The 25,842-nt window shown below is 46.0% G+C and overlaps 1 protein-coding gene across 2 annotated transcripts; it reads right to left on the reverse strand.

Annotated features, from left to right (window-relative positions):
• Positions 1-98: 98 nt before the first annotated feature.
• EIF3L (eukaryotic translation initiation factor 3 subunit L) lies at positions 99-24,114 on the reverse strand. 2 transcript variants are annotated; one of them, XM_014851258.3, is made up of 13 exons: positions 24,003-24,114; positions 23,414-23,462; positions 22,299-22,509; positions 18,873-18,952; positions 16,476-16,537; positions 13,523-13,592; positions 13,236-13,309; positions 9,441-9,612; positions 7,116-7,270; positions 6,197-6,367; positions 4,894-5,391; positions 1,189-1,269; positions 99-318 (listed from the first exon to the last, which is right to left on the reverse strand). In XM_014851258.3, the coding sequence occupies exons 1-13, from the start codon at positions 24,033-24,035 to the stop codon at positions 280-282; spliced, it is 1,695 nt and encodes a 564-aa protein (XP_014706744.1). In that variant the 5' UTR covers positions 24,036-24,114; the 3' UTR covers positions 99-279. The 2 variants fall into 2 exon arrangements, with proteins under 2 accessions (XP_014706744.1, XP_070362997.1); XM_070506896.1 differs by lacking the exon at positions 18,873-18,952 and having other exon boundaries at positions 24,003-24,066.
• Positions 24,115-25,842: the final 1,728 nt, after the last annotated feature.

Consider the following 25,842-nt stretch of genomic DNA (forward strand, 5'->3'; position numbering starts at 1 on the left):
AGAAACCGATGCATCAGGAGAAAGAATCACGACACACGGGAAATTACACACCGCTGTCCTCATCCACAGATGCTCCCCAACAATAATGAGACGACAACTCTGGCTCCCAAGAGCCTTTACTGAGACGTATTTAAAACATTTCAGTCCGAGATACAAACAAACTTCAACTCAGTTGACCTGCTGATAGATGAGCTGGGTAAAGGCTTCACGGTGGTAAAAACACTCCCCACCTACAGTGACATCAAAATAGGTTCCCGTCTAACGCAAGGGTGAACATACTCAGGGTCTCTGTCCCATCTTCTTCAGGGTTCGATTGAGCTAGAAGAGAAAGAAAAGCAAAGTTACATATGGGGTTTTCACAAAATCTTCTCCTGTGGTGTGCATGATCACCAGCTCGACTCCCGGGCAGCCTGACGTCAGGGAGGAGAGTCTCTGATGTGGCCCGAGTGTCCACTGTGTGCGTAAAGACCAGGTTAGCTCCTCCACCCGACACTCATACGGCCCCACAACTCACGCAGATTGTTCTTCCACCTGCCCTTCACACTCAACACACACACACTCCACACTGCCCCACCCACGTTACAGACAGGAAAGGGACTCCGAGTGGCTAGACTTGCCAGGGCTGTATTATTATCCCACAGGAGGAGCCTGGTGGCACGGGCCACAGCATAGCAGTGACCTCTGCTGGAGGACTCAAAACACCAAGACACAATGGCTCCAGCTACAGCCACAAAGAAACCCACACGCTGTGTGTTCGGCCTCACACACAAGACCTCTCCTAGGGCAAGATGCGGACCGCACCGAGTCTGTCAAAGCAGAACTTCCTGTCCTCTGCCTGCAGGAACTGGCTGGACCTGTCTAAGTTGGAGAATAACTGCCAAATGGGGAGTGATGGCTAAGAGCAGGCAGCAAATCCACCCATATTAGGAAATACCAGGGAGGGAGAGGAGAGCTGGCCACCCGCAGAGGGAGATCTTGGAAAGAGATGCTCCCCAGAAGGCTGACACAGCAACTCCAACAGGCCCGACCCACTCCCCAACCCCAAGCAGCCAGCCAGTCTAGCTCAGAAACTCAAAGGGCCAATTTCAGGCTTTCTTGAAAACAGATGAGAGATAAAAAATTTAAAACTCCCCACCCAGTTCCCAACCTCTGTCCCCAGCCCACACACCACTCTCTCAGACCTCTCACCTCCTCAAATTTGTGAATCTGCCGGATGAAGAAATCCCCATAGCGCCTGGCGACCTTGGTGTCTGCGATGTGGATCATGTCCTGTGGGAAAAGCAGAGTCAGAGAAGTGAGGCAAAACCACTACGGACCTGCAAATCACCAGGAAGCCAAGTGCTAGATACACCCCTACAGTGCTTTAACGGGGGTGGGGGGCAGACGCTGGAAGAGCATTACCAGTTAATTTCTTCTTTTCTAGATGGCTGATTTTTATTTTCTTCTTGTTAACTCATTTACTTTTATTCTCCAGTCTTTTGAATGAACACGAATCTTTTGCAATAAACATTTAGAATAGCATTTCATTGTCATACACTGTTGACAAGAGTGCAAAGTAATCCAGATTTTACATTTTGGTTTTTTGCCCAAAATCTTTCGTTGAACACTGCTTCACTTGTAAACTCCTACATACTCTAGGTTAAGATTCCAGAACTTTCTGACTCTCTTTGACAGGCTTTTTTCAAGTCAAGGATGAAAAAAGAAAAGCCAAAAAAACCATAAAGCAGCATTTTGCCAAAGATGAACCAGAACCAATAAGAGGAACAATGATTAAAAAAAACACATGTAATCAAAACCTTTTCGATCTAAGTCATATTACTAATATTTTAACATATTAATTTAACCTGAATATAACCTGATAGCAAAATTTTTCTTTTAGTAAGCAAATTGCTAATTCTTGAGAAGTGTTTTATCAAAGACTATCCAGAGAGTCAGGACTCGTGCAGCTGGGTCACTAGGTGAGGACAGAGGACGCGCAGGTTTGTACCGCCAAAGGACGAGTGTATGTCAGGCCCTGAGAAGCAGCTCAAAAGGAATTTAGGTCTTTCCCCTGAGACTGCAGGGGAGACAGTTTTGATTTTTAAAAGCATGATTTTAAACAACATTGAAAAACTGCCACTACTGACGTGTTTCTACTTTCGGTGAGTCTCTGAGCTACGTTCTGCCAAACAGGAAGTCTTCCAAAAGCCATAAACTCCAAATGAGAGCATTCGGTTTAGCAGGATGAGCTTTCAAAAACAAAGTACCCAACCTGGCCAAGCAATCCCACAACCAGGTGTGCACTCGAGAAGATGCTCACATGAAACCCTGCACGCAAATGTTCACAGCAGTGTCATCCACAACAGCCCAAAGCTGAAAACAGCTCAGCTGTCCATCGACTGGGCAACGAATGGATAAACAAAATGTGGTGTATCCATACAGTGGAACGCTCTTCAGCCGCAAAGAAGAGAGTCCTGACACATGCTACGACCTGGATGAAACTTGAAAACATGCACAATGAAGGAAGCCAAACACAAAAGGCCACACAGTTTATGGTTCCATTTCTATGAAACGTCAAGGATAAACCAATCTACAGAGACGGAAAGCAGGTGAGTGGTCTGCCAGGGACTGGGAGAACGCGGGGACTCGGAACGACTGCTGATGGGTAGGCAGTTTCTTTCTGTTGTGGAATTAGATGTGGAGGTGGTGGCACAACGTTGTGAATATACTAATCACGGAATTGTACCCTTCGAAATGGGGAGGTTTATGTTATGCAAAGTATATCTAAAAAAACAGTCAGAAAGGTATTATGTTTAGACCAACACACTTCCTGAAAACAACTACAAATGCAGGATAATTTTTTAAAATCTCCTTATAGCATCAAGGGGTGAAAAGAGAAGGAAGTACTGTTTAAGAGAAAACAGAAACCATTCTAAGCAAAGCACAGAAGCCTCCTCTGCCCTGAGGGCATTTGCTAATTCTGGGAAACTTGGGCAGCGGGGACAAACCCAGGCCAGCCTAACAGAAGACCCTCCTTGTAATGCTGGGATCTTCAAGGGCTGAACCCTCAAGCTAAAGGTGAGCCAGAAGTGAACTGCCATCCAACTCCTGACATCAGGCAAAGGTTGCCAAGTGGAACAGGGATAGAAAAGAAAAAAGAGATCCATCCCCAAGACCTCAGAAACACAAGGCAACTCTTCTGACAATCCGTTGCCTGGGCTTGTTGCCTGGCTGGTCCAGGGACCTCACAGGCTGTGAGCTGCATCGCTGGTGGTCCCAGACCAATAATATCACCAGGCACCTTGCAAGGCAAAAGTTCCCTTCTAGAGGAACAAGGAATGAATCTCCATCCTAGGCTTCAAAGAACGCCAACAGTGTCTCAGGAACAACGAACCATGAGTAGTAAAAAATAACCAAGCACAAGGAAACGCTGCACCATGAGTAAAAAAAAAATTATAGCAAGCAAGAAATAGAGCTGAAGAGATTAATTAGAGATAGAATGATTGATCAAAAGAACATGATCCATAATGGAGGAGACAAAACAATGGAAGAAGGATTCAAGAGACATGGAGGACAGAGTGAGGTCTACCAAAAACTCCAGAATGTGGAGAATAGAGCAGAAATAATATCTAAGAGATACTAAGAATATTCTAGAAGAGATGAAAGATTCAGTCTATTGATTTTAACAGACTGTTGTGAGTCCACATCAGGGTTCCAAATATGTCTGAGTAGAACGTTTTCTTTACTTGTGAGTGTATGCACGTGGGCGAAACAAAGAGGGGACATGGTATTTCATGGAAAGAACGATTCTAGCAGTCCAGCATATTTTAAGTCTGAAAAAACTCACTAAGAAAACAAAACGACTTAGTTCTTTAAAAAACCTCATTAAGAGACTAAAACGTCCAACTTGAAATTAAAGTCCAACAGTGAAAATCAACACCTCCTCAGCCCACCTCTCCTCCTGAGAGAAAACCACTATATTGCTTGCGCGTCCTTCCAGAAATAACTGTGCATGTAGAACAACATATGAATGGATCTCTTAAAAAAGAAACCTTATTTGGACCATTGACAGCCACTCTATAAAACCACATGTGTACTTCTGTAATAGGCAAAACCACCCAAATGTCCATCAACATAAGAACGGAAAAATTGCGGTCAATAACTGCAGGAGAGGTTGGACTATCACAGAGCAATAAGCACGAAGTGAGTAATACACCTGACAATGCTGGACGGCGACTCTCTCAATATAATGTGGAGCAAAAGACGGCAGACACAAAAAGAGCACAAACTGATAACTCCGTCAAATGAAGCTCAAACCAGGAAGCACTAACCTAGGGTGGCACAGGTCGGGACAACGGCTTCCCACTCGCTAAAGTACTTCCAACAGTCTACAAAGCACCCCCCCCCTCCCCAACCTCATCTCCTGCCACAGCCTCCACTCTCAGGCTACTCCAGCCACACTGCAACTGTCCCTCAAACACACTGCACTTGCTCCTGCCCCAGGGCCTTTGCTCTGACTGCTCCCTCTGCCTGGAATGCTCTTCCGCCGATAACTGCTTGGCTAATTTCCTGACCTCCTTCAAGTCTCGGCTTAAATTTCACTTTCTCCACAAAGCCTATCCTGAGCATCTTACCTAGTACTGAGACCTGCGCCTTCCACCACCACTACCCTCACCCTGTAGCACTTGGCAACTTCTAACGTACCACATGATTTGCTTAATTATAATGTTTACGGCCTATTCTTTTTTACAGTAGAACATCAGCACAAGGGCAGAAATCTTTGTTGGTCTTATTCACTGATGTATCCCAAATGCCCAGAACAGGGACTGGAAGACAGTGGTGCTTAAGAAACATTTCTTGCTGAACGGGTAACAGAGAGTGCCCCAGAGAACCGAGCCCGGGGGGCAGCCATACCTTATCGATGTAGAAGTCAACCTCGGAGGCTGACTGGAACTCGCCGTCGAGGGCAGAGATGCCACTGGTCCACACCAGGTTCTTCATCTTGTGTTTGAAAACAAGCAGCTGGATGCGGAACTCCTGCTCGGTGAGGTCTAGGAAGCCGGCCAGCTTGGCCACGGGCATGGTGGTGTAGAGCTTGAGGAAGCTGCGGATGGTCGAGAGCTGGGCCTGCTGCTGCACTTCATCAGAAAACACCTTCAGCTGCTGCAGGAAGGGCTCCTTGTGGTAGTTGGGGTGCACGTTGTCGTAGTTGGGCACTACAGGCGACAGGAATTTGGGGCAGGAGTAGCTGAAAAGCTCCTCGTAGACCTGAGGGTCACCTTTCTGCATGCGTAGCATCTTGTCGCCGTATTTCTCCCGCAGCTGGAGGTGAATGCTCTCGTCTATACGCATGGGGTACATGGTGAGGGCGATGGCCAGCAGCGCGTGCATCTGCTCATTCTGCTTGTTAATCTGGGGGCGGGGGAGAGAGATGGGTGCAGGGTCAAACGCAACGGACCTTCTGAGGTCCCCACTGCCAACACCGCCCCACCATCCTCCCAGGTACACTCTGCACAGATCTTAGATCTCTCCCTTTGTCCTACACCAGCCAGTTAACTTTCCCAATGTCTCTCCCAATCCTTCCTCTAGCTCTACTCAACTTCTGGCCTAGTTCCAGGTCCTCCTGAGTTGTCTCCTGGATTCTTTACTGGTACCTCTGTCTCAGTCTCTCCAGTTCATCCCACACATCACTGGCAGGTCAATCCTCCTACACTGGTTATGATCAAGTCACCTAGAAACCTCTGATGGCACCTCAGTGCCTACAGAACAAAGGCTAAGTACCTTATCCAGGTAATGAAGCTTATCCCAGAATCGACTACTCTCCTGCCCTCTGGCCAAAATGGCTTACTGTGCTGCTGCATCACCGTAGTTCCACGTCCCAACGCCTTCACGCTGCCTGAACACCTCCTCCCAATTCTCCGCGCACCTTACACTCAGCTAAACACCCACAGCCCAGTGAACACTCAACAAATCATTGCTGGATAAATAAATGTAGGCACTCTTGGGGGATAAAAGTGAAACAAAAGGCACTGTCCTCATTGTCAAGCTGTCAACAATCTGAGGTAACAGACATAACTAAAAAAACTCTTAAGAGTAAGCCAGTCATTAAGAAATCACGGTGTTGAAAAAGCACACAAAACAGCAAAATTTTGGATGGTGTTTACCAAAAACTGTTGTCCTAGGTGTCAAGGGCTCAGCTGGTCAGAAGCCCCCTTACCATCTCATACTTGTATGTGGTCCTCTGGAACATGCTCTTGGTCCTCTGGATGTAGAGGAGGATGTTGGCAAAGACGCGGATGGCATCCTGATAGCGACGCATCATCAAATACGCAAAACCAACGTAATAGTACGTGGTGACCTGGCACTCGGGCACACGGGAATACATGCTCTGCGGAAGGAGGTGGGAGAAGCATCCATGAGTCCCAAGACCAACTCATCCCAGATAGGATCTGAAAGTCAGCAGGGCCTGGCGTCAGCGGAGGTGGAGGCGCTGCAGAGGCCCTGAAACACCCGGAGGAAGCCCTGGCTCTGGAGTCAGAGGCTCTGAGTGCAAATCGTGAGTTACGTGACCTGAGGCCTCCATTTTCTTAGCTGTAAGAGAAAGGGACTGGACCAGGAGGGGCTAAAATCTCTCAGCTCTAAAACCTTCTACATCTCGTTTTTGTATTCTTCCTTGCTTTCTTTCTACTCCTTGCTTTTTCAAATAAGCACTATAAAGGAATGGAGAGAGAAGACAGAAAGACAGACAGACACACATCAAATAAAAAGGTACCGACTTTTCTGTGGCGAGGAAAAAACCACCACAGCTAGTCATAGCATGGCCATCTTAGAATGAAGTCTTCTCTTAATTCTTTAGGACTAGTGAAACCTGAAGAGTGAAACCTGCCGTTATCGTCTGGAAGAGAACCAAACGACTGCTGAATATGCTAAGTGTTATTAAGCAGCAGAGAGAAACTACCTTGTCCAGGTTCAGACTTTCACAGCAATGCTTTCCCCAGTTCTTTTCTCAACTTTCAGCTGGCCTGGGGAAGGGTCCTCCTCCTCCTTCCTGAAGTTTGTCCTGAGAGATCAGAGGTTCTCTAGAAGCAGACAGACTTTCTGGCTCCAGGAAGGTGGGCGGGGGAACCAGTAATTACCTTCTTGTTCAGTTCAATGTTCTCCAGCACCTTGATGGCCTGGTAGTAATCGCCCAACAGGGAGTGCAGACGCAGAAGCCCCACCAGGCTGAAGTAGCCAAGCATCTTGTAGAGGGAGTGCCGTCCATACTCCCCAGCCACACTCTCGGGGTCACCTGAGAGAGACAGACACTGAATGCTCAGCTGCAGCAGGTGAAGGCAGGCAAGCCCGGCCCTGGAACGTCATTCAGCAAGCTCTTCCCCTGCCACCAGCCTCCAAAGCTTCCTTCCTGCAACAACTCTGCCTTGGAAAGAAGAGGAAACAGCACGCCTGGCCTTACGCAAATCTTAAATTTACCAATAGTTGCGCAGAGGATGACAGCTTTTTGCTGGGGGGAGAGGGGGTTATGATATAAAAAAATTTTTTATATTTTCAAGTACATGCGGAAGCCTTCCGGTTTGAAGCTGATTTGGCCTGAGCTTTATTTAAATGAAGAAGCCTAACTTACGACCTGTCACACACTGTCCGTCTGCTTTAACTACGGCAGAGGATGTACCCTCTGAAGATGGGACCACTGCCCTGCCTACAGGGCCAGGATCACATGAAGGAATGCTGTGCGTGTGTCAGTCTGACGACCATCTCCCTGAAGGAACGTGCCTATCACGCTGGCTGGATCTGTGCTCTGAAATGGTAGACAGCTGTGCTGGAAACTGCTCTTCTCCGGAGCGCTCTTCCCTCCTGAAGGCTGACTCCTGGGCTACGGTCCTTTCCTTTGCAATACAATGATCACTGGGGTCGACATTTCCAACAAACTTGAGAATACGAGAGCCCCTCTTATCAGTAACGGTTACTCATCAAGGCCCCGCCTTTCAGGAAATCCATGAAATCAAAGCTGTTTTCCTAATAACATTAAGATGCTATTTGCTTTTCTCACTGAGTTGACATTTGCCCTAATGATGCAAAAACAATGCTGGGCAAAACTACTGGCAACTTAGCATAACTCGGGCAGTGCCATCAAACTGTACTAGCAGTTATTGTATTCTTAACCACCACAGACTTGCAGCAAAAGAACCAGCCACTTTCCCCACAAAACAATATTTTTACCTGAATGACTGACACACAAACGATGGTTATTTAGATTTGAGTATTAAGCAGACATTTTCTGACAAATCAACTAAGTGAGCCTGTTACACTTCAATGAAGAAAACTGCTATTTGCTGCCAATGAAAATTTTAGCTTTTAAGCAAAAATCAGAATTTTATAAAACATCTATCTGCCACTATGAGCTCAACAGCTTCCAAATAAAGACTTACCTGACGAGGCTGATGGCAAAAATAACAGAAGTGGTTTTTAAAAACTGTAGATAAAAAAAAAAACTTCAAAAAAAGTAAATAAAAAATTTAAAAAAGTAAAAACTGTATAATAAAAATGTGTCAATATTCAGAAAATCTTTATAACTCGGTGAACCAGTATTTTACAAAATCATGCATGGGTAGAAGACACATTCAGGCTGCAGGACAGACCAATCAACTTTAATGCAGTCATGGGCCGCATGACCACGTCTCAATCAACGGTGGACCACGTATCCGGCGGTGGTCCCATAAGACCAGCACCATAAGGCCTAGGAGTGGGGCAGGCTATAGCATCTGGGTTTGTCTAAGCACACCTGATGACGTTTGCACCACAACGACATGGCCTAACGACGCATTTCTCACAGAAGGTACTCCTGTCATTAAGCAGTGTGTGACCGTTGAACACAGCAGAAGTTCACTGATGAGGTTTCAGATTCCTCACTGCAACCACCCTGCACGAAACTACTGCTTGTCAAGCTCTGATGTGGTATCAAAGGAGAACATGGCACTACCTGAAAAGGCTGGTAAGATGCTCCTCCCTTTCCCAGCTTAGTACCTGAGGCCACATGTCCCTCACGTACGTCAACCAAAGCAGAATGTTTCAACTGACTGAGGGCAGCAGCAGCAGGAGAACCCAGCTCTCTTTCAAGAAACCGGACGCTAAAGAGATCTGCAAAAACACCACTCTTCTCACTGAAAAATTTGTTACACAAACTTTGTGATTTTCAGTCTTTTAAAAGTGTAACATGGTCCCGACACCCAGAAGTTTGAGAAGTGCTTATCTAAACAAAGGCCCTGGAGACACAGTAGAAATGTTTACACATGCAGATCGCAGAAATGCTGGACCAGCCTGTCAGCCAACAGACCGCCAGGGCCAGGAGCCCCTGACAGCAGCCCCGGCTACCGCTCACGGCCAACACCACAGAGGAGCAGCCTGAGAGGACGACTCCCGCAGCCTCTGTCCACCTGGAACAGACGGCAAGCAGCACTCACCTCCACTTGTGTACACCTCCAACTGCCGGTTGATGTTGGACTTGTCTACGAGGGAATGAAGGACATTGAGGACACTGTGAACATTCCAGATTTTGGGATTGGAACGAAGAAAGTCAATCTCCTCCTCTGACTTCTTGGCGGTCTTACAGCGGTACTGACTAAATGACTGGAACTGTTGAGGGAGAAGGCAAAGATGCAGCAGGTGCAAAACTCAGTGCCAGCCCAAGCACACAACCCCGAAGATGAGGCGATGCCCGGGGCTCTGGACCAGAGAAGGTGAGAGTGAGACTACTAGTTCTCATGCTAAATCGTTCTATACACTACTTGTTTTTTCACAGCTATCTTTGATTAAGCTGTGAATTTTGTTCATTACTGAATATGTTACTCATTCCACAGCTAAGTAAAAATCTCTAAGATGAGAGGTAGTTTTTGAAAAAAACATTCAATTTGGAGTCAAGTACAGCCTAAAGTCACTTAATGTCTCTGGCCTTCACAATGCAGTCAACTTGGCCACCAGAATCAGGTGGCCGTAACAAATCTGTTCACACTGGCCTTGCCGTGCCATGGTCAGGATTATGAATGATGACACGGTGGAGATGGCATCTTGCTTACCAGAGCTGCCCATCAATTCACCTGGGACAGAAACCCAGTCTGAGTCACCTCTGTACCAACCACAGCCTGGCCAAGTGGAAGGCACATATGGGGACATAACACAGGTATTTTTGGAGGACAGTGGTTTTATCTGGGACCAGCATCAAGCCAGCCCCATCATTCACCCAAAGAGCGCAAGAGACCTACTTACCTACCTACTCAGTCAGAATTTTTAAAAGTTCCTTGGTTGATTCTGGTGCGCATGCAGGTTTGAAAAGCAGTGACCCAGAAATCTCAATCCTAAATGACCTAAGATTGCTCTTCAACTCTAAAATAGCCTCTTCCTCTAAGAGCGCAAGAGAAAAAGTTTCCAAATTGACAGGGAACAAAGAATAGTATCCAGAATACAGACGGAATTCTCATAAGTCAATAAGATAATTCAATAGAAAAACGGACAAAGGATACTGATGATCATTTCAAAGAAAAAAAGGACTGGTCACTTAACAGGGAAAACGCTCAATTTCTTCAGATATCAGAAAAATGCAAATTAAAATGAGATTATCATTTTTTTTAAGAAAGCTATTTTTTATTTATTTTATTGATTTTAAAATTTTTCCTTCTTGTCCCCAAAGCCCCCCAGTACATAGTTGTGTATTTCAGTTGTGGGTCCTTCTAGTCATGGCACGTGGGATGCCACCCGAGCACAGCCTGATGAACAGTGTTAGGTCCACGCCCAGGATCCGAACCTGCAAAACCATGGGCCACCAAAGCGGAGCACGCAAACTTAACCACTCAGCCACAGGGCCGGCCCCAAGATTACCACTGCTTAAATTAGACACACCGATAACATCTAGTACAGAGAACTTGCTATCAAATGCTGATGGTAATAGTATAATTTGATACAGCCTTTTTGAGAGGGGAATATATTACTATATGTTAAAATTCAAAGTGATTGAAATGTTCTGTATCTTGAGTGTGGTGGTGTATACGTTTGTCAAATCTCATCAACTATACACTTAAAATCTATATATTTTATTATTTGCTAATTATGACTCTATAAAGCTATTTTAAAAAATTTTAGAGCCAGCCCTAACAGCCTAGCAGTGAAAGTTCAATGCTCTCTCTGCTTCAGTGGCCCAGGATTGCTTCCTGGTCATGGAACCACACCACCTGTCTATCAGTTGCCACGTTGTGGCAGTGGCTCACATAGAAGAACTAGAAGGACTTACAACTAGGATATGCAACCATGCACTGCCGCTTTGGGGAGGAAAACAAAGATTAAAAAACTGTAAAAACCACAGATCTTTCCACCAACAATTCCAGTGATTGCTAGAGACAGACCTATGCATAACACACACAAGGAAATCCACTAGGCAGAAAGAGCAAGAAAGAGCAAGGCAGATTCTCTGTGCAGAAGTTCTAAGTGTTCCAAGTCATAACCAATGACAATACAGTACGATACCACTTTTTAAATGATGTGTTTTTATATGTACACACTTATGTAAATGCCTGAGAAACATTAATGTGGTGCGTATCTTTCCAGACAAAAATCGATGCCTCTGCAAAGGCAAGGCAAGAAGACGTTTTTACTTTATCTGCAGTTTGAAAAAGAAAAAATCTTTCATCAGTAATAACACATTCATAAATTACTTGTATCAAAAATAAATGAAAGAGTAGCAGGAAAGAGGCTGCCCTCCCTCCCTCGCATCTACCTGGGCAGGAGGAATCATGCTCAGCCCTCGCTGGTCAGTCTTTCTTGGAAGTGAGAGCACTCTAAGCCCCTTAAGAAGAGAGCAGCAGCTAAACCCAGGGGATTAATGATTATCTTAAGAAGGATGATCCTCCTCGACTTGCTCTGAGTCCATGAGACTGCCAATCTCCTAAAACAAGAGGCTGACACAACCCAAGGAGCCAGAGGGGCAGACAAGGCCAGTGTGGTTTGCCGCCTTCGCTGCACAAAGGCAGTGAAGCGTCATCTTGAGCAGGAAGCCTCTTTCAAAAAGAACCCAGGAAGGTTTTCTCAGCTCACTAATCACAATTATCAGCACTTCGTATTCACAAAGTCTCTCTGGTCCACGGACCTCAAAGAGTTTTATTCAGAAACTGATTTCTCCTGAAATACCCACTGAGAGCTAGACCATCTCCGTAAAACACAGGGAAAGTGAACTTTTCCAAATTCAATCATTTTATGTTTTTTAGTCTATATTATATTTTTAAAGAGTAAAACTGGGCTAAAAGAAAGTGGAGACGAATGATGATGACAGTGACCTCATGAACACCAGGCATCCCCCGTGCAGCCCTGTGGCAGGCACTGCACTAAGCACTCCATGCGCAGCACCCCAGTGCTCCTCCCAGGACTCCGCTGCAGAGGAACCAAGCCCCAGTGTGGTGAAGCAACTCGCCCTAGGCCAGGGCTAGCGGACAGCAAGAGGACATGCGCCCCCAGGCCCCAACTGCTGCATTTTTACATCTAGCACGGTTCACAGTGGAAACCCCAGCAGCATTCTGCAGTAGGTGACATTTCCGTTCTGACAGTAACAGCTGTTTCACTCTGATCTAGCACATACTCAAGGAACCACTATCACCATCAAGACACAGAACATTTGTTTTGTAGGTGAGGAAAGTGAGGCTCGGAAAGCTTCAATACATGTCACTGTTACAGAGCTGCCAGGTGGCAGCCCCCACACCAGCACCCACTTCTGACTGACTCCAAAGCCTATGAGGCCTGCATTCTCCCTGTCAGACCATCTCTCCAGGTCAAGTAAGAACTTGGTGAGAGCCCGAAGTTCTACTCTCCTCACTTCCAAGTTCCTATCTGGAGCTCTTAAGCCTCACTGGCTCTTCAGAAAACCATGACTTGGGAGTCCTCCACCATGGGACATTTCACACTACGATGGACACATTTTTATACCATATATCTTTTTGGTTTTTGGTGAGGAAGACTGTCCCTGAGCTAACATCTGCACCAATCCTCCTCTATTTTCTATATGGGACGCCACTACAGCATGTCTCGGTGAGGCATGTGTAGGTCTGCGCCCAGAACTGGAACCTGCGAACCCCGGGCCACTGAAGCAGAGCGCACAAACTTAACCACTATGCCACGGGGCAGCCCCTCCGTGCATCTTTGTAACAACACAAACAATGGTAACAACCGCTCCTAGTTTGGACCAGTTATTTCAGATTAGGCCAAGGCTGGTCAGATACCTGATAGATGAACTCATCGATGATATCCCAGAGCCACTGGTTGGGCAGTTCAAGGGGAGCAGGACCATCAGCATCTGTGCAAGAGATCACAGTAAAGTTAGACTCAAAGCAGTGAGTGTGCCCGTTCAGTAAGTTGTAGAACACCTTTTCTAAGTTTCTCTCTTAAGGACTATGAATCACAAGACTTCCCCTCTTCCCACCTGCACATTAAAATTCTGCTAAAAAGAGCTGGAGGCCAACACTACACCTCATGATAACCTCACCCCTCGGCCAAACCTCAGACTCACTAAGAATGTAGTTGAAGAGATTGCAGTAGTTGTAATAGGATTCAAACCTCTGTTCCAAGGAGGGTCCTCCCTGTAAAGAGAACAGTAACATCAGGACACAGATACTCAACTTCAATGTATTTTTACGGTGACAGATGGTAAGTAGACTTATCATGCTGATCATTTCATAATGTATATAAATATCAAATTACTATGATGCATGCCAGAAACTAAGGATATTTTATGTCAATTATCCTTTAACTAAAAAAAAAAGGTGTTTTATTCATGGCCTAACATGACTAGTGAAAACAAATACATGAGTCGATCTCTGCTCTCTCCTTAGTATGCAAAGAGCATCAAGTGAGAGGAAGGACAGTAAGTGCTACAGCAGCTCAAAGGGGCACTGAACACCCCCCCACAACAGTCAGGTTTTAGGGCAACAACCTTAACTGACAGTCAGAGAACAGCCATGCAGGGCTGGTGAAGGAGAGGAGAGGCGGGAAGCTGTTTCAGGAAAACAGTACTGATGAAGGCAGAGAGCTGAAAGCACGGCGCTTAAAGGTTGCAGGGTGAGAGCAGACAACACTACAGTGGGCTACAGTGGACAAGAACAGCCTGGAACGTAGAGGTCTTTCAGTGCCAAATGAGATTCCAGTCCAGGGCGTCCGGAAACCCACCATCACTTGTTTTTGTAAATAAAAAGCTTAACTTGGACACAGCCATGCATACTCACTGTCTATGGCTGCTATATGGGCACAGCTGAATAGATTTGATAGAGACCATTCCGGCCCTCACAGCCAAAAATACTTACAACCTGGCCCTTTACACAGAAGGATGCTGACCCCCAATCTAAACTGTATGTTGCTGGCACCCGAAAATCACTGCAGGTTCCTGAGCTGGGGAACAACATGACAAGTGGTGTTATCTGTGATGGAACAGAAAGAACAGTGCTTCGGAGTTTTAGCCCCACAGCTTACTAACTGTGGGGTTCTGAAAAGATATTTAATCCCTTTGTAAAATGAGACTATGCAGATTCAATGCCTAATATAGAAAATGCTCTTTCGATGAAAAATCTACCCCCCTCCCCGCCCCTGCCCAGGGTTTTAAAATTCATTGTGTATATGAAAGTACCCCCAAAGTAGCTGGCAAAGAGGTTATGGGATCAATAAACTTGTGCTGAATCTTGATCCACAGACCAGAGGGAAAATGAGAGGAAGCAGCTACCCTGCAGGCTCTGATGCCATGGCCTTCGCAAAGCAGCCATGTTACACAGGCTGCCAGATTCTTGGCCTAGCCCACAAAGCACCTGAGCCACGGCAGTAACGGCAGGAGGGAACCTTTACTTTCTATCAGCCAAGGCAGTCAGAGCTCTCACTGGGATGCCAGAAACATATGGCCCCCTGCATTTAGCAACAGGAACTCCTCCAGCTACCACCACCGATGATGGTTCCTGTGCCAAGGCAGGAGCTCTAATCAGGTCAAGTGGTCCTCAGGAGACGAGAAATGAGTAACTGTGAGAAGCTGGGACCTTCGTAAGTGGAACACTCTTAAGGCGAGATTGTGGGGCCAGTTTCCTTCATGTACACATGCACACACAAGCTCCAACAATTAACGTGTCTCCGTCAAGGATCAGGCACCAGATTACAGCAGTGAACAAGATCAAGTCCGTGCCCTGGGGGAGATCACCGTCTAGTGGGGGAGGCAAACAAAACCAAAGAAATAAGTAACACACTGGATAGTGCTATGTGCTCTGAAGTGCCACAGAGCATGGCAAGGAGCCCAAGGAAGGGGAAAGCTGTGGGAAAAGAGACTGAGAAGGGAGGCAGGGGCCAGATCAAGCAGGACCATGACTAAGACTTGGGATTTTATTCTAAGTATGACGGGAAGTCTTGATAGGACTGTGAGGAAAGGAGCGACTTGATGAGACTACGTTTCACAAGGCTCATGCTAGTCCCTAGGTTGAGATTAATCTTAACTGGACAAGAGTGAAAACTCAGACCAGGTGAGTGGCTATGCAGTAGTTCAGGCAAGAGATGATGATGCCTCGAAGTGGCATAGCAGCAAGAGAAATGTCAAGAATGACACCAAGGTTTTCAGCCCAAGTAACTGAGTGAATGGTGGTGTCATTTAGTGAGATGAAGAACAGGTTTAGAGGGAAAATAAGAGTTCTGTTTTGGGCATATTAAACTAGAGATGACTATCAGACAGCCAAGAGGAGATGCTGAGCAGGCAAGTGGATATACAAGTCTGGATTTGGAGAAATTGAGCCTAAAGATAGAGATTATGAAGTCACTGGTGTATATAAATAGTACAGATGGTATCTTACGAGATTTAGGGCACTCTAAAATTTAGAAATCAGGAAGAGAATAATTGAGCAAATGCCCGAAGTTGGAGGAATGTGGTAGAAAGAACAACGGTGTCACAATAAGACAGGCCTGGGTCCAAGGAGTTTTGCCACCTGCTGGTTGAATTTGAGAAAAACCAACCCTTTGCACGTCGGTTTGCCTGCTTTGCAGGATCACTGTAAGGATCATAGATGTGTAGATGTGTGCCAAGTGCCCAGCTTTGCGTTCGGCACATCGTGACAGATTTATGCACAGTTCAGAGGGCAGGAGGCTCAAGAGCAATGCACTGAAGGAAGAAGCAAGGGCACCGCAGGCAGAGGCAGAGGAAGGTGCTTGGGAACACACTATCGGGATGGTGGCCTGCAACCCAGTGCACGTGGTAAGGGCCCAGTCAAGAACTGTGGGGACAGAGAGATTAAAAAGGAGAGACATGCCATGCAGTGTTACTGTTTGTCTGCAACAGATATCCAGCTTTCTGGGTTTGATCATTCCCTCTGTCATTTCTTAAAAGAACGCTCAGAAAACATGCCAACCACTCTTGGGCACCGAACCAATATAAACGAACGACTGTGTTCCAGGGACAAAAATAGCAGAGTTTAAAAAACTGACAGCAACATTTAGATACTCACACTGACTTTGGCATATATGTGCCTGTAGTATAATTCTTTGTACAAAATCAGGAAGACAGCATCTGAAAGAGATGGCAGAGGAGTGCTTTAGCAATCCACAAAACTAGCATCTTCTGGAAGTTTTAGCCCTTTGAGGAGAGTTGAAGGGATAAATGTGATTTCAGAGACTAAACAACATCTAAACTCCAATGCTTACACCCCAAGAATACACGCAACAAGAAAATTCATTTCTCACTTTACTCTGTCAACCTCATCTTAATCTCATTCAGACCCATTTCCCCTCGCCATTTAGAGACTCTTGCCACATATCTGCTTAAATAAACCAGCACATAAATAGTAATAGCTCCATAGAAGGCAATATGACACTATCTATCAAAATTGCAAACACATGGGTATCTTGGACTTAGAAATCCTATTTTAAGGAATTTAGCCCAATAATACGATACAAGTGTTAAAAAGAAAGGAGGGGAAAAAAAGGCATCTCTTTGGGTACTGATGTTATGCAGAAAAGAGTTAACAAAGCAGGCCTGAGACTGCTATCCTTGGAAAGGCCTGCTAGTAAAGTGGGTCCCTGTCTGGCATCTGGGAACCTAGATTCCAGGAGGGCTCCCACCACCCTGATAAGGGTGTTCTGCTGTGCCTAAACTGTGTGTGCAAACGTGGTTTAGGCTGAACACCCGCTTTCCTTTCTGGGAATCTGGAATTTCGGTGCATGCTAGGCAGAGGGTGCGCCTACATCACCAGCCGCCAACCCCGTGGACACAGAGTCGGTAATAAGCTTCTCTGGTAGACAATTTTTCACACATGTTGCCACAATTCCTTGCCCGAGGCATTAAGTGCAACCCGTGAGCCTCCACGGGAGAGGACTGTTGGAAACTTGCGCCTGCTTCCCTCTGGATTTCACTGCAGGCGCTTTTTCCCTCTGCTGATTTTGCTCTGTATTCTTTTGCTGTAAACGCTCACAACTGTGGGTACAACTAGACACTGAGTCCTGTGAGTCCTCTTAGCAAACCATCAAACCTGGGGGTGGCCTTAGGAATCCTGGAGATGCACAATACTCTCCAAAAATATAATAAATTTTAAAAATGGAAAGAAAGGGGCAATTAGTCTATGTAAAAAAGGAACAAAAGAGTCATTCCTATTTGCTTACATATGCATAGAGAATAATGGGAAGGATAAACAAGAAAATGGTAACACTAGACGGCTCCAGAGAGAGACTGCAGAACTGCTGAAGCAAGTGCGGAGGGCATCTTCTACCAAATCTCCTTTATACGGAGTCCTGTGAATCCCCACCTGTGTCAAAATATGTCTTATGGGACTCCTGTTGTTCTTAACATACACAATATTACATTCTTTACAGGCAAACAGGCTCTATAATATAGGTTCTATATTAAACACAGAATAAAGTCTGAGCAACATAACATTTCTTTCAGAAATTCTAAACCTACGTAATGATAATGATACTGATAATAAAGTAATAAGGGTGCAAAAATGTTGGCTAGGGGGCCGGCCCCATGGCCGAGTGGTTAAGTTCATGCACTCCGCTTCAGCAGCCCAGGGTTCACCAGTTCAGATCCTGGGTGCGGACCTACACACTGCTCATCAGGACATGCTGTGGTGGCGTCCCACATAGAAGAACCAGAATGACCTACAACTAGGACCTACAACCAAGTACTAGAGCTTTGGGGAGAAGAAACAGAAACAAAAACTACATCAAAAAAAAATGTTAGCTATGACAAAAGATTCATACATTTAAGACTACAAAACACTGTTGAAAGAAACTGAGGACCTAAATAAATGGAAAGACATCCTGTGTCCATGGATTGGACTTAATGTTGTTAAGATGGCAATAGTCCCCCAAATTCGTCTTCAAATTAACACAATCCCTATCAAAATCCCAGCTGGCTTCTTTGCAGAAATTGACAAGCTGATCCCTTACACTCACATGATAACCAATTTCGACAAGGTGCCAAGACAATTCAATGGGAAAGGATTGATCTTTTCAAAAACTGGTGCTGGGAGAGCTGGATATCCACATACAAAAGGATGAAGTTGGATCCTCCTACTTCACAGCATATATAACAGATCCCAGCAGAAAATGAAAGGTAGGAGGAGGCTAGAGAGCCCATTCCAGAGTGACCATAACCACCCCCAAATCACAGAGGCAGTAGAAACAAATCAGGACCAAGATCTCGATTTCTGCTTTCGTCACGTGAGAGATCTGTCCTCTTCAATGATTCAGCCTTCATTCAACAAGTTATTTACTAAGGATTTACTACATACCAAGCCCTGGAGAAATAAAAGGGTGAACGAAACAGACACAGATCACCAAGCTTTCCATGATGCCCTGTCACAGGATCCCATCCAGCACACAGGACACAAAGAGCTCACACCTACCGTTGCCAACCTGTGGAGCAATGGCTTCAGCCTCAGGCCAAGGTGTATTCTTGAAGAATCTTTCTGTCAGCTTGGTCCAGCTGAAAACCAAGAAGAAAAATTCTAGAACTCCAAAAGAGGAAGGACCAGAGGAAAGCAACCCTCACATTTTACAGAGAAGGACTCAGGTTCAGAAAGGAGAAGATGTCACAGAAACAGAGCCAAGGTCAGAGCCTTCCAAGTCTACAACTTTCCTCAACCCAACTCTGCACCTCAGACAACCTTTCTTAATATGTAGAACACTCCTTTTCTCTCAGTTAAGCGCCCACCAAGCTCTTCAGGATCGTCCCCTGCCCTGTATCATGGACTCCAACCATATTTAACAGCTTGCTGTCCCCAGATTTGAGAACTACTTTTTAGACACTCCCACCCCTCTCCCTTAGCAGTCCTGTGGCCACTTGCTGGAGCTCTGTGCCTACACCTCCTCTCCAAACACGGACGCGCAGTCAGTGTGTTGTCTCATGCCACAACGGACCTAGGGCATCCAAGCCAAACGCTGCTGCCCAAGATGCTGCCCAACCCTGCAAGAGGTTTCTGTTCCTTTCAACCTCCCCACTCTCCAAGTCCCACCTTCCCCTCCTCTTCGGCTCTCAGTGCAGCATGGAAAATGCTCAAGTCCCCCTTCAACATACAGAACAGAAAGCGTCTCAAGGAGCCCATGAGTCCTCTACACTTACCAATTCCCTTTCCTCAACCCCCATTTCTTGCCTCAGCGTCACCTGGCTTCTGCCTCTACCACTCCACTGAAACTGACCTTGCTGAGGTTACCAAGGACCTGCTAAAACACCAAATTCAACCAGCGCCTTTCTCATCTCCACCTTGCTGGACAGCTAATATCTGCTGACCATTCCCTTCCTCAAAGTCTCTTCCCTCTGCTTTCTGTGACCCTTCTTTCTGCTGATTTACTGCCTATTTTTCTGAGACTTCTCTTTGCTCATTTACACTTTCTGCTGTCTCCTTTACTGTTTCCTCCTTCTTTGCCCACAGCCCCACAGGAACGTATTTCCCAAGATGCCAGCCATTCTCACCCACATTCTCCTAGGGACACATCTGCCACAAGCCTGGCTTCGACTGCTGTCTCTATCTGCCTGTACTGTCCAATACAGTAGCCATGGCCCACATGTGACTAAACAATCGAGTTTCATATTTTAGGTAATTTTAATTAAATTTAAAAAACAATACTTAACTCAGTTATTGGAAAACTTTAAAGTATATTTGGAACAAATCGGGTATATGAATCTACTTTTCCAATTGTAAATGTTATGAAACCTAAAAAGATCAAGTATTTCTTGTGCACACAAATTAAGATGTGCTATAAATGTAAAATATGGGATTGAAAAGACTTAGTACAAAGAAAAAGTAAAATATATCATTAATAGTTTAATACTGGGGCTGGCCCAGTGGCGCAGCGGTTAAGTTCACACGTTCCACTTCAGGGGCCCAGGGTTCGCCAGTTCGGATGCCGGGTGCAGACATGGCACCGTTTGGCACACCATGCTGTGGTAGGCGTCCCACATATAAAGTGGAGGAAGGTGGGCACGGATGTTAGCTCAGGGCCAGTCTTCCTCAGCAAAAAGAGAACTGGTAGCAGATGTTAGCTCAGGGCTAATCTTCCTCAAAAAAATAAAGTTTAATACTCATTATACGCGGAAATATTTTAGATATATTGGATTAAATAAACCGTTAAAATTAATTTCACCTGTTATGCTTTCAAAAATGTAGCTGATGAAAAAATTCTAATTACATCAGGTAAGCATTATTTCTATTGGACAGCACTGCTCTATATACTTCTAACCAGAAAGACCTGGAGGATGAAGGAAACACAGGCCAGAGGTTAACTCCTAGTCACTGACCCAGCAGGCCTTTAGCTATTTGCTATTTGTAGAAATTCTACTTCTTTGGTGAAGTCTTTCCTGACTATCTCAACCCTGACTGGCCTGTCCCTTCTCTAATGCCCATTTTACAAGGGCAGTCCCCTCAAAACCAGAAGCAACCACTCAAAGCTTGGCTCACCCTGTTATGCACTGAAAAGCTGTAGAGCACAGTCCAGAAATGAGGCTCCAGTGTCAGACTGTGCAGGTTCAAAACTCAGCACACCCACTTAACTAGCTCTGTGACCCATCCTTTCTGTGCCTTGTTTCTTCATCTGTAAAATGAGGAAAACAGGGGCCCCGTGGCTGAGTGGTTAAGTTCGCACGCTCCACTTCGGCAGCCCAGGGTTTCAGTGGTTCAGATCCTGGGCACGGACATGGCACCGCTCATTAAGCCATGTTGGGGCGGCGTCCCACATGCCACAACTAGAAGGACCCACAACTAAAATATACAACTATGTATTAGGGGGATTTGGGGAGAAAAAGCAGGGTAAAAGAAAAAAAAAGAAGATTGGCAACAGTTGTTAGCACAAGTGCCAATCTTTAAAAAACAGAGGAAAACACTAGTACAGTAGTCCCCCTTATCCGCAGGGGATATGTTCCGAGACTCCCAGCAGATGCCTGAAACCGCAGACAGCACCAACCCGATGTATACTGTACTTTTTTCCTACATATGCCTACCTATGATAAAGTCTGCTTTACATATTAGGCACATTAAGAGATTAATGATGAGAACAAAGAATAAAACAGAAAAATTCTAACAATACACTGTAATAAAATTTACTATAGATCTTAGCAACCTCAGTATACGAGTTTTTTTTCTTTCCTCAAATCAAGAACTTTTGTACTTTCACTTAAAGCACTTTACGGCTTCTCTTTGGCACATCTGGATTGCCAACATCACTACTCTTGCATTTTGGCGCCATTAAGTAAAACAGGAGTTAACTGAGTACAAGTACTGTGATAAGGAAGCTACGAAGTAACTAACAGGCAGGTAGCATATACAACGTGGACACACTGGACAAAGGGACGATTCGCGTCCCAGGAGGGAGAGTGCGAGATTTCATCAAGCTACTCAGAATGGCATGCAATTTTAAACTTATGAATTGTTTATTTCTGGAGTTTTCCATTTAATGTTCTGGGGCCACAGCTGACTGCAGGTAACTGAAACCACAAAAAAGTGTGGATAAGGGGAGGCTACTGTACCTACTTCATAGGGCTACTGTGAAAAGTAAACGAGAAAATACGGGAAAAGCAATCTAAACATTGCCTGATACATACTGATTATACACACTAATTGCTATTGTAATTATTGATAGTGACATTATTTTAGGCCTTGTACACGTTCTGGGGATACAGAGACCAACAAAATAGCACGTCCCTAGCCCCAAGAAATGACAGAAAACCCTTGGGCACTCTCTTTACAGAAAAATGATTAAACATCACCCCTTTTTAGGGGCAGCATCACTAAGCCAGTCCCACCCAAAAAGAGGTTATTTCAGCCAACAGCTAGTACCTGTTTTCATAGATGTCCTGGATCTCATACACTTTCTGGTCAATGACATCACTGGAGACACGACTGGCCTGTAGCTCATACACCTTCTGGTCAATCAAATCCGAGACGGTTTTGTGGAAATACTGGATGAAGTTTTTGATCACTTCGGGGATCACCTGATAGGTCTGCTGTTCATACTGACGTTCGTAAGCCAGATCCTGCTTTGGATCTCCTAGAGGTTGGATATAATACTTTACAACGTGCTTTCAAACCCAGATGGATGACGTAGGAAAAGGGCAATCCCATCCCCCAAACTAAAGTCTATAAAATCGGATATAATTCCGTTTTAAACACTCAGAGATGTATCCTCCTCAAGTCACTCCCAACCTCATCACCTTCTTTAGAACATTTACCACTACTCAAAGTTATTTGTTTACTTCTTATGTTTCCCCAACGAGAATCTAAAGTCTACGAGGGCAAGAACCTTGTCTATCTTGTACCCTCAGAACCTAAAATAGTTAGGGTACGTCAGAAGAGAGAGGAAGACTGGAAGACCGTGGGAAGGGGGAGTAAGTAGGAGGCACTTAATACTTTTTGAATGAATGATTGCCATTTTCTACCTCTATGACCCAATGCAAGTTACTAAACTTCTCTGTGTTCACTTTTCTCATCTGTAAAATGGACATCACATTAATTTACGTACTTTATAGAACTGTTGTAAGGACTAAATGCAATACTTCACACAAAGCGCCCAGCACAGTGCAAGTGCTAAGTCAAGCCATGTCCCTATGACATTTCAGGAAACCTCAAATACCTTCCAAAGAGAGTCCATTTGGACTTCGTTTGAATCACTTTAATTTTTCACAACAAGCTTTTCTTCTTCGGCTAATAGTTTAAACAAGGAAACCACAGCCAGGATAGCAACCCCTCTCTTCTGAGACTTTGAGGTGGACCATGAAAAAGGCCTGGTTTATTAGGCTTTATATCACCCTTCTGCTGAGAGCTAACAACCGACTCCAAACCTGGACCATCAAGAAGCAGTTTTAAACAGGTGCGCGTCATAGCTGTTCCAAGACATTAACAAAGGTGCCAGTCCCTACAAGTGCCCAGCTAGCCAGCCAAGCCAGTGGTCTCACCTGTATGCATATCATAGTCGCCCGGGTAAGCATAAGGATCATAGGCAGCCTGTTAACGAAAGAGACAAAGACAACAAAAGTCACCAAATCGTGAATCCAAAACGCTCTTTCTAGGGCCTATGTGCCAAACAGGTTACTGAAGATACAAAAGTGGGTAAGACATAGTCCCTGCCTTTGAGGACCTCACACGCCTGCAAGAAAAGGAAAAACAGACAATGACAACACAACGTTACGGGTGCAATAAGGTAAGCAAAGCACGAGAGGCCGTGGGAATCAGCGGGGTTTGACCAGACGGAGCCCAGACCACGAGAAAAGCTCAGTTACAGAAACACAGAACCCCATAACTAGCTTCCGTCCCGGGTCTTGGGAAAGGAGAGGACGAGGGGACCGGCGCCGCGAAGTGGGCGGGCAGAGACAGGACTGACGAGGAGCCGGCAGCACGCGGGCCGCGCAGGCGGGGAGGCGGACCGGACCTGGTCGGCCCGCCGGGGCTCCCGGGGAGGCCCGGACACCGGCTCGCCGCGGAGCCCAGCATCCAGAGAGCCCTGCCCCCACCGCGGAGCCCAGCACACGCTTAGGCCCAGGTTACCTCGGACTCGTAGTCATCAGCCGGATAAGACATGGCTGCGGCGCTCGCGAACACCGCGGCAGAGACCGAAGGGACCGCCCCGCCCCTGTGTCGTGAGGCCGGAAGTTCAGCCCCACCAAGGCCTGCCGGGAAACCGGAAGCCCTTCCAGGGCCGCCGGCAATCTCAGACAGCCACGTTAGGAAGGACAAAAACGACGAACACCTAAACTTTTCTTCCCTTTTCAAATAGGGACTTTGCCTGGAAGGTGACTCTACAGTACTTGCGTAAGTTCAGAAGTAAAGACATGAAATAGTTCGGCATAATAAAGGATGGGCAGAGTAAGAGAAACCAGAAGTAGTGCCACACAAAAGATGGCTGACAACTTTCTCGAGTCCACTTCTCGCGTGAAGGGAAATTCAGCTATGCAGGGGCCTGATGTTGGATTTAGGTGTAAGCGGCTTGCCTGCGGCGAGAAATGTCTTCAAACGTTCTGGCCTCAAAAGACTAAACTTACTGGCGTAAAAGTTGAGACTGAGTCCCATGCAGTGAGACGGCATTGAGAAAAGGCGCCTCCCGACTTTGGACATTAAGGTTGGAGCAGGCAATGATGAGGCCAGCTGTGGTGTGAGGCCCTGTTGGGAGTCCTGGGACCCAGCCGTAAGGCCGTGAGCGTCCAGCCTGTGGGTGGTGTTCGGAATCCGCTGTGGTGTGGGTTCGCGTCCCGGGGACTCGCTGGAGTTAGGGACGGGGTTACAAAACAAACCAACACAAACTCGTATGTGGTCAAGGGCCTTAGTTTAGGCGTCTTCCCCTCCACAACACCTATTGGAAATCTGGGTTCCAGTCCTTCTTGCTCTGCCACTGACTTGCTGTGTGACCAGGAGCGTGTCTCACGGTCTCTAGGCCCCATCCTCCGCCAACTCTTGTCACACAGCCTTCCTTGCTTTTCCCAGCGAGGCACACTCCGCCTGCTTGGGGCTTTTGCATTCACATTTACCTGATCTAGATTCTAGAATGCAGATCTTCCAGATAGCCGCAAGGCTGGCTCCATCACCCCCTTCAGTTGTTTATTCTGATGCCAGCGACTCAGAGCATCCTACACTTTTAGAATTGCAACGTCCCGCCCCAACTCCATGTGCCGCATTTTTACTTTGCCTTCCGCCTTTGCATCATCACGGAAAAGTGAGACCAAAAGTAAAACTTGAGTTCGTGGAACTAAAGCTTGCGTTTAGGGCCCCTCGATTCCCTGGGATTCTTCCATGGCTCAAGGAGGACCCCCAGCAATGCGCTCACATGGTCCTATGTTTCTGTAAAATTTGCGAAAGTAATATTTTTACTGCAGTCGCTTAAAACCGCTCTCTCTACTTAGACTTCCCCTCTGTCATGCTTCCTCTTGTGTTTAATGGCGCTTGAGATCCAGCTACAGGAAATCCAGTTGGGAACATTTGAATTCAGTAGAATATATTTATGCCATACTCTTGGGAGTATAGCTAAGTTATTGCTGACCTTCTGAGTGTAGCTATACCTCCCATCCACTGTGATGAGTGAGTGTCCTCAATGAAAGGAGTATTTAAGGTGAATCAGAGTACTAGAAAGCTTGAAATTTTACAGTTCATATGTGACAAAAATTTGATACAGGTTGCCCCCAACTTTGACAAAATTCTCAAAATGTTCATGACAAGGGGCCACCTGGTGGCGCAGCGGTTAAGTTCCCACATTCCGCTTTGACAGCCCGGGGTTTACCGCTTCGGATCCTGGGTGTGGACATGGCACTGCCTGGTAAAGCCATGCTGTAGTAGGTGTCTCACATATAAAGGAGAGGAAGATGGGCATGGATGTTAGCTCAGGGCCAGGCTTCCT

This window comes from Equus asinus, chromosome 4, assembly GCF_041296235.1.
Source record: "Equus asinus isolate D_3611 breed Donkey chromosome 4, EquAss-T2T_v2, whole genome shotgun sequence".
Taxonomy (NCBI): domain Eukaryota; kingdom Metazoa; phylum Chordata; class Mammalia; order Perissodactyla; family Equidae; genus Equus; species Equus asinus.

Excerpts from the sequence above, each read along its gene's own strand:
- EIF3L (XM_014851258.3), bottom strand. The coding sequence starts at position 24,035 with ATGTCTTATCCGGCTGATGACTACGAGTCCGAG. Across the intron at positions 13,310-13,522 it reads TCTCTTCAACTACATTCTTA|ATGCTGATGGTCCTGCTCCC; the intron begins GTGAGTCTGAGG and ends TCTCTTGCACAG. Across the intron at positions 9,613-13,235 it reads TCGATGAGTTCATCTATCAG|TTCCAGTCATTTAGTCAGTA; the intron begins GTATCTGACCAG and ends CTCCCTCAACAG.